General features: G+C 41.0%; 1 protein-coding gene across 2 annotated transcripts in view; it reads right to left on the bottom strand.

Annotated features, from left to right (window-relative positions):
* Window positions 1-3,327: 3,327 nt before the first annotated feature.
* TNFSF8 (TNF superfamily member 8) overlaps window positions 3,328-16,854 on the bottom strand; it is a 35,301-nt gene continuing 21,774 nt past the window's right edge. Inside the window, exons 3-5 of one of the 2 annotated variants that reach the window (XM_060608882.3) lie at window positions 15,539-15,610; window positions 13,728-13,829; window positions 3,328-4,165 (exon numbers count right to left, since the gene is read on the bottom strand). In XM_060608882.3, coding sequence (XP_060464865.1) covers window positions 4,074-4,165; window positions 13,728-13,829; window positions 15,539-15,610 — 266 coding nt within the window. In that variant the 3' untranslated portion in view covers window positions 3,328-4,073. Of the gene's footprint in view, window positions 4,166-6,790; window positions 13,830-15,538; window positions 15,611-16,854 lie in introns of those variants that run through there. The other variant, XM_060608881.3, reaches the window with a different exon arrangement.

The raw sequence follows: 16,854 nt of genomic DNA on the forward strand, positions 1-16,854 counted from the left end.
GCACAGCATAGTGATTCACCATCTCTATACATTATTCTATGCTCATCACAAGTGTAGCTACCATTTGTCACCATACCATTTGTTGCATTATTTTTAAATAAAACAAATTTGTCACAAAGAATGAAAGAAATTCTGTTAAAGCAAGATATTTTCAAGGTATAGTCTTCATGAGCCATTCTGCTTATCCTGGCCTTCTTTCTATTATCATTACCCTGGCCACAATCTTCCTGCTGTGCTTTAGCCAGGCTTCATCCTCCAACAGGAAGCTGTCCAACACAATTCCCTTCTTGAAGGCATTAGCTTTTCTCTCAGCACCACCATGTATGCACATCTAACTTGTCCTCTGGATCCCCTTTCTTCCCTGAAGGGCCAAGAGTGAGGTTCTGCAAAGCCAAACCTCACAGCTATCATAGGTGTTCCATCCATTAGTTGGACATTTCCAGAGAGACCCTAGAGTAAATGAACCTCTCAGGACTTTGTTTCCAAATCTTTAAATGAGAAATACAATGAAGGCCACCCGCATAGGATACCTATGAAGATTAAAAGAGTTATTTGAACGTAAAAGCACTAACACTAATGCCTGGCTCATAGTAAGACTTTATTATGTGTTAGTTATTATTATTAGCTGATTTCATTGCATTTGTTGGGCTTTGCAGTATATCATTTTATACTTTAATCAGGATGTTTTGGGGACATATAGCTTATTTTCCAAATTAGTTTTTAAGCTCTATAAAAGCAAATCTGGGTCTTGTACTTTCCTCACATTTCCTTTGTGCTAATCAAATTTACTGTCTGCAATAGCACAGTAAAATATTAATATTGGGATCTTTTCCTACTATATTTCTGAAATAGCACTGGCCTAATCTTTTTTGAAGCTGTGATATTATGGATGTGTCTCTAATATGCAGAAATTTTACTTTCTTTAAGTATTCAGAGAAAGATGAAAAAAACTTTCAGGAAATAGAATAAAAACTAATTTGTTCCTGAATATCTGGGTTGGAGTCCTGGTCTTTCCATTTATTTATTAGCTGGGTGATTTTCATCTCTGAGTCTCGATTTCTCTGTGTCAATAAAATGAGCCTAGTAATACTTCCTTTTTAATGCAATATTTACCTTCATTCCGTATTTCAATATTTGGATTGAAATACCAAAATAATCATATTTCTCCAACAAAAATATTTAAAAGTAGCTGAACCACTAGAATACTGTAAATCTGTACTGCACTCACTACTGTGTGTGTATTATATCAGCTATCTATCTATCTATCTATCATCATCATCATCATCATCATGTATCTATATCTGGCATTGTTGAGTTAGTTGCAGAAAAGTTATAGACCAATGTTTATCAAAGAAGTTTCTCTGGAGATGCTAATAGATGCTTCTGGGCCAGGGAGGGAGTTACAAATAAATGAAAAACTTGCAAAACTGGTCAGTTTCCACAGAATTATAATCAATTGCAATGCATGGGACACAATTTGCATCTTTATGGACAAAAATTATTTGCATTACTATCAATTTTCTACAATTTCAGCGTGGTAAAAAATCTCAGAGACAATGAAAGCTTAAAATAATCTGAATTCATGAGCTAGTCAGTACTCTGTTTAAAGTTCAGTCTTTCACAATTTTTCCCAATACCACATGTCTTCTCAAACAGAAAGCTCTGTTCGCTAGTCCTTTATTTGAAAGGAGCCTTAAGGAGCACCTGGGTGGCTCAGTGGGTTGAATGTCCAACTTTGGCTCAGGTCATGATCTTGCAGTTCATGAGTTTGAGTCCTGCATCAGGCTCTGTGTGGACAGCTCAGAGCCTGGAGCCTGCTTCATAAGTACCTACCATCTGATTCAAAGAACAAGAATGGTACCTTGTCTTTTGGGCACTTACAATGTTCTACCATCCATGGTGTTGGGTTTGGCCCCATGTTTGCATAGGATCCCATGCCTGACAGTATATTTCTGGAAGTCTAGATAATTTAGTCTAGAAAATAGCCATATATGGGGTTCCATAATTCAAAGATAGTTACTTAAGTTCCCTTTACTAATGTAAATGGAACACCCTTAAGTTACCATCTTGCCTCTGCTTCCAAACTCCCCTGGGTAGCTGATGGAAGAAAACTATACAAATCTAAGAACCAAAAGTTGTCCTGGAGCAGTACATTTTGAATCCCTATTTTAGAAGGGGACATTTCCATTAAAAATGTCTTCATGATTATAAGGAAGCTCAGCTCCTCACATCTCAAACCACTTTTATGTAAAATATGATCTTCACTTTTTTTGTGTGTAACTAAGAGGTCTATTAATGTGTTTTTAAAAAAAAAAAAAAAAGAAAAACTTTTTTTGTCCTCAAAATTTAATTTAAGCTTCTGAGATTAGAAAGCTCCTGGCAACTTTCATCAAGATTATATACTATCGCTACTGCTACTGTTACTACTATTATTACTACAACAAGAACCCTGTTTCATAGTCAGCTACTGTATTATCTACAACTAGACTGAATTGGGTCATTACAATGGTGTGTAGGAATTTCCTCAAGCTAAGGCGTCCAAGTTGTGATTTTAAAATTATTCTGTTTTTCATGGTTCTTCTGTCCTCTCTTATTGGAAGTGATCCCTTGTCACTGCTTTGGGTGGACTTGAATCTAAGACCTTCTTTTAGTTTGTCACTTCTTCATATTGTTAGGATTGATACTACCGTGGTCAAAGCCCATGCATTTGTCCATAGAACCTCTTAATCAGCACTTACAGACATGGTCTCTATATGATTCCAAAACACTTCACATTCCCCTCTCATAGACAACATTGAGAAGTTCAGGTAAAGGCAGTGGCCAAATGGTACTCTTTGTGGGCAAATTTTTGATGTATGGTGTACAAGTGTGCATATCTGAACACATATGGAGCCATCAGTAATACATAGTAGAGTCCACAAATATTTTCCTTTTCTTTACAAATTTTTAAATGTTTATTTTTTGAGAAACAAAGACAAAGAGAAAGAAAGGGAGAGAGAGTCTCCCTTGAGAAAGACAGAGAGACAGAGTGTGGACAGGGGAGGGGTAGAGAGAGAGATACAGAAGCCGCAGGCTCCAGGCTCTGTGCTGTCAGCACAGAGCACGATATTGGGGCTCAAACTCACAAACCATGAGATCATGACCTGAGCTGAAGTCAGACGCTTAACTGACTGAGCTACCCAGGTGCCCCAAAAATATTTTCTATAAAGGGCCAAATAGTAAGAATTTTAGGCTTTGCAAGTTATAGGGGCTGTCCTTCATTCTGGCACAATTACTTAACTTATAGTCATCATAACACAAAAGCAGCCCAGCCATAGACTGTAAATAAATGAAAGGAGACAGCTGTGTTCCAATAAAACTTTATTCACAAAAACACGCAGACACCCCAGAGGCTATAGTTTGCTGACCTCAAAATATAGTATAGTCTGGACAAGAAATTATAATGCCAGGGGATCCCAGCTCTGCCCCTTACCAGCTGAGTGCATGGCTTAATTCTCTCATGTTAGTTGAAAGAATAGTTTTATAAGCTCTAAAGTACTATGCAGACATCTAATATGGTATTCATTCAATCATTCATCTATTCAACAAATATGTATATCAAATGCCTACCATGTGTCAAGAACTGTCCCAGAACAACAAGGTGATAGTAGGTAAGGATGAGTCACATAAACTTTGGGGAGGGTACCAATGTCAGGCTGTTGGGTGATTGTCAGGTTGGGGTCATAAGGTAAGGTGACAGCCTAGTGGGAGGGGGGGGTTTCCCCTGAAGGGAATTGATGTTCATACAGTCACTCGTTTTGGGAAGTGGTTAATTCTGGGCAGGAAATGAGTTGGCACTTTGGGTTGGGGGTGGTCACACTTCTTTCTCTCTCCGGGACCAGGAAGAGTTGGGCCAAGATTCTAAGTCATGAAAAGGCCTAGGTAATTCTGGTTGTGGGGAGTGAGATGTTTCTTAGCTATGTGGAAGTAGGCATACAGTGATTGGTGTCATCAAGTTCATGATTTCCCACTTAGAGGGGCCAGAGACCAAGAGGAGAAGCAGCCAGCATTTCTGGAGCAGCCAGCATGAAGACTCAGGGTTGTAGGGTCACTGGCTTCAAAAAAGCAAGGTCCCTTCCAGAATCCAGAGTAGGATGTGAATGGTGCAGGATCAAACCAAAACAGTTTGGAAGCAAGAAGTACTTTATTTTGTAGATACTGGCAGAAAGAGAACTATATTTAAATGTTGTTCTTGCAACCAAATAATTGTAGTACAGGATGGTAAGTATTCAGATAGAAGTGGGGATGTCAAGGAAGAAATTGGATGCCTAACTTAGCCTGGGAATGGTTCTTGATAAATAAGGTCTGAGTTGAGATTTTATGAATGAGGTCAGGTTAACCAAGCAGAGAAAGGAGGGCAAGAACCATGTAGATAAAGGGATCAGCATATGCAAAATCAGGTGGCTTCAGGGGAGTAGTGCAATGTCATTAGGGATGTGATTCTGGAGTCAGACTGTGAGCATTTACACCCTGGCTTCTGAGCTACTTAGACATATGTATGCATTTCTCTGAGCCTCCGTTTCTTCATCTGTAACATGGGAATGGCAACCTTTATCTCATAAAACAGCATAAGAATGAAATAGACAACAGTATCAAGGGCTTCAATAATGATGCCTGGAACCTGGCAAGCAGACACTCAGTCAGTGTCAGTGATGATATACACTTATGTGATATAAAGCTATTTAAGTAAACACACTGTAATTAATGAAAAAGAAGCATGAAAATGTCAGATTCAGTTGAGGGCTGTATATTTGAGTGCATGAAAGTCACTTTGGCAGTAGGAATGAAGCTTCCTTAAGCATTTTCTTGACTTTTCCTCATCTTGATGTGTCAATCCCATGATGGGTGGTGGCCTTTCTTCCCTTGACTACTTCGGCCCCTGGTGCTGAGAGCACCAGGCCAGCTGTTAAAATGGAACTAGTTGTGATAGCAGAAGGCAAAGTCAGAAACAAACGGCAGTTATGTTTCCTTGGCCCCCAGCAGTGGGAACAAAATGATGAGATATGTCAGCTGGTTTTCACTTGGAGCTTTCTGTTCGCGAAGCTGGATCAGACTGCAATGCAGCATGTTTTTGATTAGTTGAGCTGATACCCTCAGCTGGTAATTCCCTATCTCACTGAAAATGAATCTACACATTTCTTGAGTGCTGACTTTGTGCTAGACACTGATCTAAATGCTGGGGCTTGGGGTGAATTCTTGCTCCTAGATGCTCAATCCTAAGTGGAAAAAAAAGACACACAAACACCAACACTCCAGTATGTGAATAGTGTTGCCATGAGGGAGACACAGGGAGGTGACCCCCAGTACTCCATCTCTCAAATATTCAATAGGCTTATCCGGGCTAGTTTTCCCGATAGTATGAAAGCATTCATTGGGGATTTGCCTCATGAACACCTTTGTTGGTCCAATGGCTGGTTTTTCCAGAGGCAGATGGAGATGACTTCAGTGAGTTTGAGGAAATATCATTGCCCTCATATTTGCCCTTGAGATTTTTCCTGCTCCTCTCCCACAGTGAAACTCCTTTGCAGATACTGAATGTAATAAAAGACCTCACATTTGTACACTTTCCAAGCTTTTGTATGTTCTTCCCACAGCTTTGGAAAGGATCATGCTTCTTATTTTACAGTTGAGGAAACTTAGAGAGTGTCTGTGACTCATAAAGATTCTCATGTTAATCACTGTCTGAGTTAGGATTCAAACTCAGGTTTCCAAACCGTTCATTCCCATGTGCCACCCCCAGACTTGGTTCTCTCTTTCCTCCACCATAGGGCAAGTACATCCCCTACATTGGACTACATCCCAAGCTTTCAACGTATTGGTTACAATCTTGTCCCAGCTCTTGCCCAAGCTGCCCAAGGTAAAGATCTGGACCAAAAGCAATTTTTTAAAACTCAGTGATAATTACAACTGAATACCATCATTGTGACTTAATGTTGCTTTTGGTAGTGTCTAGACCCTCATATTTGCATAAATGGCAGAAGGGGAGGGAGAATCCATTTCCCAAAGTCATCTGGGGGGAAACGGGGAAGCATAATGGATTCAGAGAACTCTTTTATGCTTACCAGGGAAAGTCATCTGAACCAGCAGTCCTCAAATTGTTCAGTGTTCCTGAATGACAATCTCATAGATTTTATCAAAATTTAGTAGTTCTGGGTGGATGTGAGATTCTGTATTTTTAGTTCTCTGGCATGGGTTCAGGGCACAGCACAGATAGTGAGGATTTAAACCACTAACTCTCAAACTTAACTTAAAGTTTGGGAGTTTAAATTAATCCTGATGCCTGGGTAGTAACCCCAGAGATTCTAATTTTATTGGTCTGGGCTGTGGGCTGGGGATCAGGCATTAAAAAGTCTTTTAGTCTTTAGTTGAAGCCTGGGTGGCTTGGTCAGTTAAGTCTCAGATTTGGGTTCAGGTCATGATCTCATGGTTTATGGGTTCGAGCCCTGCATTGGACTCTCTGCTGTCAGTTCAGAGCCTGCTTTGGATCCTCTGTCCCCCTACTCTTCCCCTACCCTGCTCATGCTCTCTCTTTCTCTCAAAAACAAATAAGCATTAAAAAAATTCTTTTAAGTCTTTCAGTTAATTCTAAGGTGCAGCAAAATTTGATTTAAATTCTAGGGTGGGTATACCCACCTATACAATGATTACAATAGCATATAGCTAATTCATAGGGACAGGAAGGGAAATGGATTATATAGCGAATATGGTACACCTAGCTCATAGAGAGGGTTCAGTAATCCAAGTGAAGGGTTTTTGTTTGTTTGTTTTGTTTTTTGTTGTTTTGTTTTGTTTTTGTTTTTGCCTTCCAAATTCTCAGATGGCACAGATGGGTTCTGGCGTCTGGACATTTCCCCTTTCTTTAATAGCTTTCTTACTCTCTTGAGTGCTGAGAAACATTCTAGGAGAAAAGGTGGCTTTCAATTCACATTTCTATACTTTTTAAAGAATTTTTAGTCCTTTTTTCTCTTTTGGATGGCTTGTTTGGTATCTTTTCCCTAGAATATGGTCTGTATTTTTAGAGATTTTCTTTGATTATTCATTTAAGAAATAGTTATTGAACGGCTATTATGTCCCAGGGGTTGGGCTGGGCTGTGAGGACCCAGTGCTGAATAAGATTGACAGGATTCCTGCCTTCTAGGAGTTTAGATGCCAGAGAGGAAGTACATAAAGAGAGCCAGGGTAAATAGCATCATGCCCATAAGGACAGGACAAATAGGGAAGAAGACAGCAGGGAATTAGGTGAGGCCAGAAGAGTCAAGAAGTCTTCTCTAAGGAGATCAGAACAATGATGAGAGTTAGCCAGAGAGAGAGTGAAGTGAATATTCCAGGCAGAAGGAAGAACACTTCCAAACACCTGGTGGCAAGACTGAACATGAAAGGTTTGAGGAACTGGGAGAAGTTCAATGTGATTTGAGTATCAAGCACAAGGTGGGAGGTGGCATGAAGTGAGAGAGGAAAGAAAGATCTTGATGTGGAGGGAGCAGGTTTAGAGAGCTTAGATTTTAGGAAGGCTGCTGGGTCCACAGTGGTTGGAGAGTTGAATGTTGGAGTGGGAGATGTTCACACATCAGGACTTGAATTCCAGCTCTATGACCCAGTGGCTGTGTGATGTTGGCCGTGCTACTCAATGTCTCAGAGTCTCAATGTCACTGTGCACAATGTGGGGATAACAATACCTGCCTCACAGGGCTGTTTTGAGGATTCAGTGAGTGTGTTGTGAAAAGTGCAGGACATGGAAGAGCTTGATAGGTGGTCATTACTACTCAGTCCCCAGAATGACGGTGCTATCTAGAAATGGGATTTGTAAGAGGTAAGACAGGAGCCACGATGTGAGTTAAGAGGTGACAAGGGTGACACAGGTGAGATGGTGCTGGTGAGGACAAGAGAACTTGATGAACTAGACAGATGTTGATTGGATAAATAATAGGAAAGAAGGGTTGTGAAAGACTCAGATCATCCTTGAGATTTAGGACATAGGAATAGTGACAAGTTTGGGGTGAGTACTTTGAAGTCAGTTTTACATGTTGAGATTGTATCCATCAGGGATCATTTACAGAGAACAGATGTCATGCCAGCTTGTTTAGCAGGAAGGCATTTATCACAGACTTGCCAAGAGGGCTGAAGACACAGAATCTAGGTTGGGCTTTCAGGAGCAACCTCTAATGCTGCCCCACAGAACAGGGCTGCTTGGTTGGCTGCTGTCTTTTCAACAATCTTGCAATCAGGAAGCTGCCCCTCTAGAGCCACAACACCACTGTTTCAAACAGGAAACCACCATAATCAGGAAGCAGCTACTGCTGCCAGATCTAGAACCACTGCTAATCTGCAACAGACATGTCAGCAGAGTGGATGTTCCTGTCCCTACGCTCAGACTCACTGCACCCACCAACCTCATATCTGAACACCGGAGCCTCTGCAAATGTCACCTGCAGAAAACCCAACACTTCCACAGAAGTGGGCTTGCTAGAAAAGCGGATAACGTTCTAAAATCTTGTCCATCTTGGACTAAACTCTTCTAGAACCCAAGCTGCAATAGAATTAGCAAAGTGTATTTTGAACCTTCCAACTTGTGGAGCAGGGAAAGTCACACTACAACAGCATTTGCAGACTGTGGGTTGTGACTCATGACAGCATCATCAAATCTATTCAGGTGGTCACAACAAGATTTTTTTTTCTTAGTCATGAGCAGTTAGGGTAAGTATTGCTTAATGTATCCTTGGTCTTAGAGATGTGTGTGTGTGTGTGTGTGTATACATTTTTGTTTGCAGAGTAGAGCATTTCTTCTCCTGAGTCATGGTAAACACACTTGAAAGCCACTACACTAGATGTGGAGTGCCAATCTTCCATTGTAAGGTCTCAGAAATAACTAATGGGTAGAGCCCAGTGGCTACTGAATATGTGGGGTTGAATTTTAGGAGCAAAGCAAAGCTTTGAGACCAATTATGCAGTCATTGGCAAGAAGATGCCATTGAAACCAGGGGGAGTTGATTAAGCCATGCAGGGAGATAGCATGGAGTGTGAAGAGAAAAGAGGTCTGGAATAGACCACAAGGAATACGGACATTTGGTCTTGGGGGAGAATTTTCCTCCTGGGGTTGTGCTCATCCTTCATGCTTTCTGGTGTTTTTTATTTACTCTCTAGAGAAAGAACTGGACCCAGGGAAGCTCCAGAGTGCCTTGTGACCCCCATGTTAATTGGAGCTGATTCTGTAGCAGCCTGGTGGAGCCATGGCTCATACCGTGCTGGGTCACGAACCAGCACCTGGCATGGGGTCCTAGGAGCACACCACACTGGCATTCAGGAGTTGTGTGTGGAATGGATGTTCAGAGCACAGAAGTTCTAGGAAAGATGGAAAGAGCTTTTTAGATTCCAAAGCTCCAGCTCGTGAGCTGTGACCACAGACGGGTCTAACCTCATCAGTCAAGGTTGACTCAGTAGTGTCAGGGTACTATTTATAATTTTCAAAGAGTATTTTTGCTATATAGAAAAATAGAAGGAGGGGCGCCTGGGTGGCTCAGTCGGTTAAGCGGCCGACTTCGGCTCAGGTCATGATTTCGCGGTCCGTGAGTTCGAGCCCCGCGTCGGGCTCTGTGCTGACAGCTCAGAGCCTGGAGCCTGTTTCAGATTCTGTGTCTCCCTCTCTCTGACCCTCCCCCGTTCATGCTCTGTCTCTCTCTGTCTCAAAAATAAATAAACGTTAAAAAAAATAAAAAAAAAAAAAGAAAAATAGAAGGAGCTGTTCAGGGAGATATGTTCATTGTAGCAATATCAAGAGGCAAACTAAATGTTCATCCATAGAAACATGGACCACCTGGCATAGTCAAACAATGAAATAGGATAAAGCAGTTAAATAGGTGAGCCAGATCTACGTGTGTCAATCTGTATAAATATCAAAAAGTTAACATTACATGAAAAATTTCAAGTCACATAATGTAATATGAAGTATGATATCATTTATTAAAAATTTTAAAGCCACACAAAATTGTACTATACATACTTATGGGAAAAAAAACTAAAAAATTATGTAAGTGAAGGGGGTGTGCAAACTTCTGGGCAGTGGCTCTCTTGGGGGAGGCTACAGGGAAATGGATGGAGGAATGAGACTTTGCTCTATCTGCAGTGTTTTCTTTTTAAAAAGAAGCAGAAGCAAATATGGCAAAATATTAATAGTTATTAAATAAGCAGTGAGGCATTGGAAGAAATTATTTTCTGTTCTTTTCATAATTAAAAATAAATACGAGTGTATATACATTTTGCAATGCCCAGAGCAAGAATCAAGCTTCCTCCCCTGACAACAGGTTAAGCCGGTGACCTGTAAAACAACTACTAGAGCAAAGTGGGCGTGCACACACACACACACACACACACACACACGTGTATATAAAACACACACATATATAACGCAAACATGTGTATATATAATACACATACATACACATACATGTACATGTATACATATGTTATACACACACATATACACACATGCATAACTTCAAATTAAAACAGTAAGCTTTTAATTTTTAAATTATTTCTTCAGTTTCTGAGAGATTATACTTTTCTATATGGGACCCTGACCTTTTTCTGTGATTTGACCATGAATCTACAGACTATCTGTGTCTCATTTTGAATGATGATCCTGGAGGATCCAAGTGGTGCAAAGAAGAACAAAGGAAGTCCCTGAATGCTGGGGACCACCATGGTGGAGGGCTGGAAAGATATGACCTGAGGAATTACAGAAAGACTACAGGACAAAGCCAATAAAGGCTGGTGGGAAATAATGGAGAGGGGAGTCAGGAGGCTGGGCTCAGCTGCTAGCTCAAATCCCAGCTCTGCTGCTAACCACATGTGAGGACTTGATGTCTCTGCCCTCTAGTGGGCTTGCATTCAAACTTTGGCTTAGCTCATCTCTCAGGATTTTTTCCAGAGACGACAGGGACTGACTTCTCAATCCTCTTAACTTAAGGGCTTTGTCCCCCCATGCCAGAATAATCAGTGGTATTCCAGGGATTCTAGAAGGCTCCCTTGTTTGGTAAATTCTACCCAATTTCCTTCAGTATTTCCTCCCTCTACAGATTGTTCCTATCAACCCTCCTGGGCGTGCTGTGCCCTCCTCTGAGCCAACCTTTGTGTGACTGGGGAATTTAAGAGGGAACTGGGGTAAGTTGAGGAGGCATCAGTGGGTGATAGACAGACTGGGTGAGGAAAAAGTTACCAAACTTTTTGGAGAAAGAAAGTCTTATAAATTTCTCAAGGGTAGGAACACATCTACACTGATAGTTTCTTATCAACTCACACATCATCCTTCTATACAAGTTCTGCATGTATACTGTGTGTGTGTGTGTGTGTGTGTGTGTGTGTGTGTGAGCTCCAGTTGGGTTTTGCCCAAGGGGACATATGTTTCGGGTAGCTTGGGTTCCCAGTTAGAGAAATTATTTATTTTATTTGCATAGATACTACCACATTCCCAAGGGCTGGTTAACCCTCAAAGAGTAAGAGAATCTAGTTTTAAACTTTCCAGGTTATCCACTCCCTATTATTTTCAGTTGAGTTGCTAATGATTACCTTTTTTTTTTTTTCTGTCTTGCTACAGAACTGCTTTAAATGTCCTGTGTCTTCAGCTGTTGGCTTTCAGAGTATTGCTTGACAGAGATTGAGAGTAGGAATCACTCAAGTGCAAAAGTCAGGTGTTTCTGCTCAGAGAAGGAATGGGATTCTTTCTGAAGTTTGAGTATGAGACAGTAGAAAATTTCCTTAGTTTATACAAGCTTAGATTGGAGATACCTTTTCAAGAATGCATGAGTTGGCTTAAACAAGGTTCATTTGTCCTTCTGAGTTAGAGTATAACTCAAATGCCACATACCCCCTTACTTGCTAGTTTTGGGTCCTCGAAACCTGTCTCTGTGTTTGCAACATACTTGGCTTGCTCAATTCAAAACTTCTAATGCCCGCTCCTCCCAAAGAATCTACTCATAGAAAGTGTTATCAGAAATGTAGACTTTACTGAATATTTCATAGAGGAGGCCGAAGAGGAGGTTAACATACTATGCTGCTCAGCAAATGACTTAAATTTTTTCCCTAGCTATTTTGTTTTTCCAGTTCCTTCTCATCCATACCAACATGACTGGGTCTTTTTTTTTTTCTTTCTTCTTTTACACTTTTTTTCTAGTCTTTCTCTGACAGATGCACCCGACTTCCTACATTTTTCTTTTCCCTCCTCTTTTTTTGAGAAAAATGCAAATTTTGCTCCAGTCTTTTGCATGGCAGTTAAGGGTCCCTTTTTTCTTCTGAAGCATAAATTCTGAGGATTTATACTTCAAGCTGAATGGTCCTTCTTTCAAACAGATAAGGTGCTCCTTTGGAAATGATGGATGGATGTAAAGGTAGGTTGACAGAGCTAGAGAAATCTCATGGTTACCCAACTCAGGAGAGGAGTTTACCATTGTTCAGAAGTCCTTCTCACCATTTACAGGGCCATAATCATTTATCAACAACACTTTGGGGCCTTAATAACCCTCCACAGAAATGGTTCCCTAAGAGAGATCATGTGAGAAATGGCGGCCGCTATTGCCTGACCAAATGGCTGCATCACCATGACCACTGCACACTGATGGAGCATTTGCCGAATGCACAGCCCTTCCCCACAAGAAACAAAAGGTGTCTGCTATTGACTTACTGTCAATTTTAACTTGAATGGAGTCAAGCCTGGTCAGGTGGTTTTCCAAATACCAGGAGGCCTCTTAGATTCAGGATGGTCAGTTGGGCAGTCCTTTCTTTTACACATTTTAGATCCCACTGTTCACATCATTTGGCAAGGTACCCTGAGTCTTGTCCCCAAATTCTGACTGTGCTGAGGTGACATGTAGCCAGATACTACTAGTATCATTGGATTTATACTGGTGTGAGGGCCTTTCCTTTGGTTACGGGGCTTCTAGAACACTGCTTGGGGTCTTAGTTCACAGGTCTGGGATGAGAGATCCTGATCTTCTGAGATGGTAGAGATTTTGGATAGAGTCAAATCCAGCCCCTTCACTTCTCAGACATGGATCCAGAGTTCCAGGGAGGGGAAAGGAATAGCTCCAGGTCATACAGTGAGTTAGTGATTGGGCCAGGGCATGAATCCATCCCTTCTAATACCTATGTGGGGCTTTTCCCACCACACTGCCTTGCTTCCCTGCCTTCTATTTGAAAGATACTTCATTCAAAACTGTTCTTTTTTTTTTTTTTTTTTTTAACCCTGGAGCTGTATCTTCCCAAGAGACAAGAAGGAGAAGCGTGTTATTTAATACCCTTTGTGGTTTTAGTCTTGGTCTTGAGTTTTCTTTTTGCCCAAGTGTTTGATGGATGAATACTGTATGGTAGAGAGTTGCTTTCTTCCTGAAGGCCAGGAAAAATGGTTCAGTCTAAACTACTATATAAGAAGATGGACAACACATTCTCAAGAGGAAAGGTGTTTGTATCCACATACTGGAATTTATCCACTTTGACTGATATGGTGGTATTGACCTGCAGATGCTCCAGCAAGAACTGAGAGAGATTTTGGTATATGTTTTTGTTTTGCACTCCAGATTCACACACTGTCACCAGCGCCTGCTTTTTGACATCTTTGTTGATGAGAAGCTCCAACTTTAGGTCAACAGAATGTTCTGGGCATTTCACGAGAAATTGCAGTTGGCAAATGATGAAGTACCAACCTGGGAACTGGATTACCAGATTCCCATCCTGATAGCTGACTCCATGGACAATGCCATCTTTGTTCCAAGACAACTTGGATTTGTTTATATGCTTTGACACTAGAAAGAGAAGGATAAGAAGACAGAATTATTGGGCATATTTCAGGGGCAGATTGGAAATGTGAAGTTTTTATTCAAGGTTTCCCATTTGAGACTCGTGTTTTCTATAGTATTGCCTGCTGTTCCAACCATCTGGAATATCTTCCATTTTACTCAACCTAGGCACTGCTTAACATTCAAGGGACAGGTGCAAGACACCCCTCTTCCTTTTTCTCTACTGCTTAAAGCTGAAGGGTCAGAACATACATGGTAATGGACTGCTACCTCTTATAGAATCATTTTCCACTTAATTATATATTATATTATATTATATTACATTATATTATTATTATTATTACTATCTTTCCCTCTTGAGACTGTGAGCTCTTGTACTGTATTCCCCCATAAGTTCTGGACCATCATGTTGATTTATTCAATCAATCAATGAATGCTTCATCAATAAGGGAGTACTATTTGGTAGACATTGCATAAAGTATCTGAGATATGATATTTAGTTTTTTTCAATTAGTAACCAATTCAGGCATCAAGTGTCCAGCAGAACTGCAGTCTGTTGATTTTCATATTAAGATGTATCCTTAACAACTCATTCTCTGAATTTTTTAATGTATTCCTCTCTTTAAAAGGGCAGCCAAACATAATTGTATAGATCACACAAGTGTACAATAAGGGGCTCTTCCCAGCTGGGATTTATAGAAAAGCAGACGATGTGGCAGACATTTTCGTGTGGAAAGCCAAGTCTCTCTGAGTCCTAACAAGTGAAAATCAGCACTGATTAGTCAGGGTGCCTTTCAGAGCTGGAAAGCTGGCATTCGTTTTAATTGCCTTCCCTTTAGACCTCATTGCGATTCAACTGAAGAGTGAGAACTAATCTAGCTGCAAAATTGAATTTTTAAAATGGGCAGAATGGCTATTCAGAGAATCTTGGCCATCCTCTCCATATCTCAGCTTTCGCAGTGTAAGTGCCTTGTATTGTTTCCTTTATAAGGGGCCTCTTACCTGATGCATGCTGCAATATGCAAATAGGCTATGTGCCAGCATGTTCATTAAGCTGTCAGTCGGGGGACAAGGCAATTTTGTGGTTCCCTTGTGAATAACTTGACAGAGGCAAAGACTAAAAGCCTGCTTCTCTTTCGTGAGGAAAAGTACTGTACACTTGGCCCAAAACTTGTATGTGGCTGAATAGAGAGGGAGCATGGGGGTGGGACACAAATGCCTTCAGAGGCCAGGTTGGTAATGCAAAATTGGGAAGGAGGCTGAGGAAGGAAGAGTCTTGTGAGTTCTCCCCTTTACCCCTAAGGCCTTTTTTAAATATATATTTTTAAATGTGCATTTATTTATTTGAGAGAGAGAGAGAGAGAGAGAGAGAGAGAGAGCAGGGGAGGGGCAGATAGGGAGGGAGAGAGAGAATCGCAGGTAGGCTCTGCACTGTCAGTGCATAGAGCCCGATACAGGGCTCGACCTCATGAATAGTGAGATCATGACCTGAGTGGAGGCCAAGAGTCAGATGCTCAACTGACTGAGCCACCCAGGTTCCCCTCCCCCTAAGGCTTTTAAAATCAAATTATAAAAAATAGCATGCAGGCTATAGACCATATCTGCAGGTCACATTTAGCCATGGGCTTCTACTTGTGACCTCTGGGTTAGAGGTTTCAGAAAGGCCACAGGAAGTGGCCCTGATATGGATGGAGTTCCTAGATTCAGTTACTGACCTTGGAGGTAGGCCCATGACTTCTTGAATGGAGCCTTTTCCAGTATACATGAGATGTCTTCTGAGCAATTTCCTAAAAATAAGGAGATCACACATTAAATGTCTTACTCTACTTTGGGAACTGGAGACACCAGATCTTTTTCCATGACCCTTTGATAGAGACAATTAGCATTCTGTTTCCATTTGGAGGTCTAAAAGGAAACCTGTTTATTTATCATTTTTGCCACCAAGTACCTTAAGGTTATTTTCAATTGGTTGCTTCCACTTGGACATTTACAAAAGACTGGAAATTGGGGGAAGAAAACTAATATGACCTGAATTCCCCTAAGTGCCAGGTGCCATTCCTGTCGGTTTACATACTTCAGTTCACTTAATCTTTGCAGCAACTCTATTAGAGTGGTATTATTAAGTCCCTTTTACAGATGGAAAAAAGCCTAGGGACCAGACAGATTAAGCACATTGTCCCACATCACTCAGCCAGGCAGGGATGGTCAGAATGATAAGACTGATAGTAATTACTGCTATCCTTCTTTTGAGAGTGCACCAGATACTGGTCTGTGTACTTTTATATATTTCTGCTTATGTAATTCTCAGAATAACTCTGCAAGATTGATCCTGATGCCTAGACATAGTCAATGATACAAGGTCAAGGAGGTTAGTGATAACGTTGAGATTTATCCCCATGTTTGATTCCAGAGACCAGGTTTCCTCCTCAAAATAATTTGCTGGACAGTGGCAATAAACACATTCTTGTGCTCAATTTTAAGAGGATATAGGATTAAAGAGATCTAAGCAGGAAGCCTGCTATCTGGAGTTTCCTTGGCAGGGGAAAATGACAGTGTTTATGGCATCTTGGTATTTAAGAAATAAAAATATTTTTAATATATTCACTGGTGATGCTGGCTTAGCAGCTTCTTATTATAGAAACTATTTTATATGCAAAGAACCAAGTTATACATTTCCTGCAATGACTCATGAATTCAACTTACTCTGTGTAAATTCCTTCTTGTCTTTGGATCTTGGTTTCCCATCTATAAATCTGGGAGATCTAAGACCTGACACTGACCTCTTTTTGATGGTGTCTCTGGAGTGACCATTCATTCTGTCCATCAGAGACTAGATAGCCATGGGCCAGTTCAGTTGAAGCAGTCATACCCTGATGTGTTTGCTCCCTGGATCTCTGATTGGTATCTGTTGGGCTCACAATCTGCCAGGTTTCCCTCTCTGCCCCAGGCTTGAGGAAATCCCTTCTGGCCTCCTCATTTCCCCATGGAGCCTTGGAAAAGTTGAAAGTTAAGTGAAGAGTTCCCTCTGCTG

This window comes from Panthera onca, chromosome D4 (assembly GCF_046562875.1).
Source record: "Panthera onca isolate mPanOnc1 chromosome D4, mPanOnc1 haplotype 2, whole genome shotgun sequence".
Classification (NCBI taxonomy): domain Eukaryota; kingdom Metazoa; phylum Chordata; class Mammalia; order Carnivora; family Felidae; genus Panthera; species Panthera onca.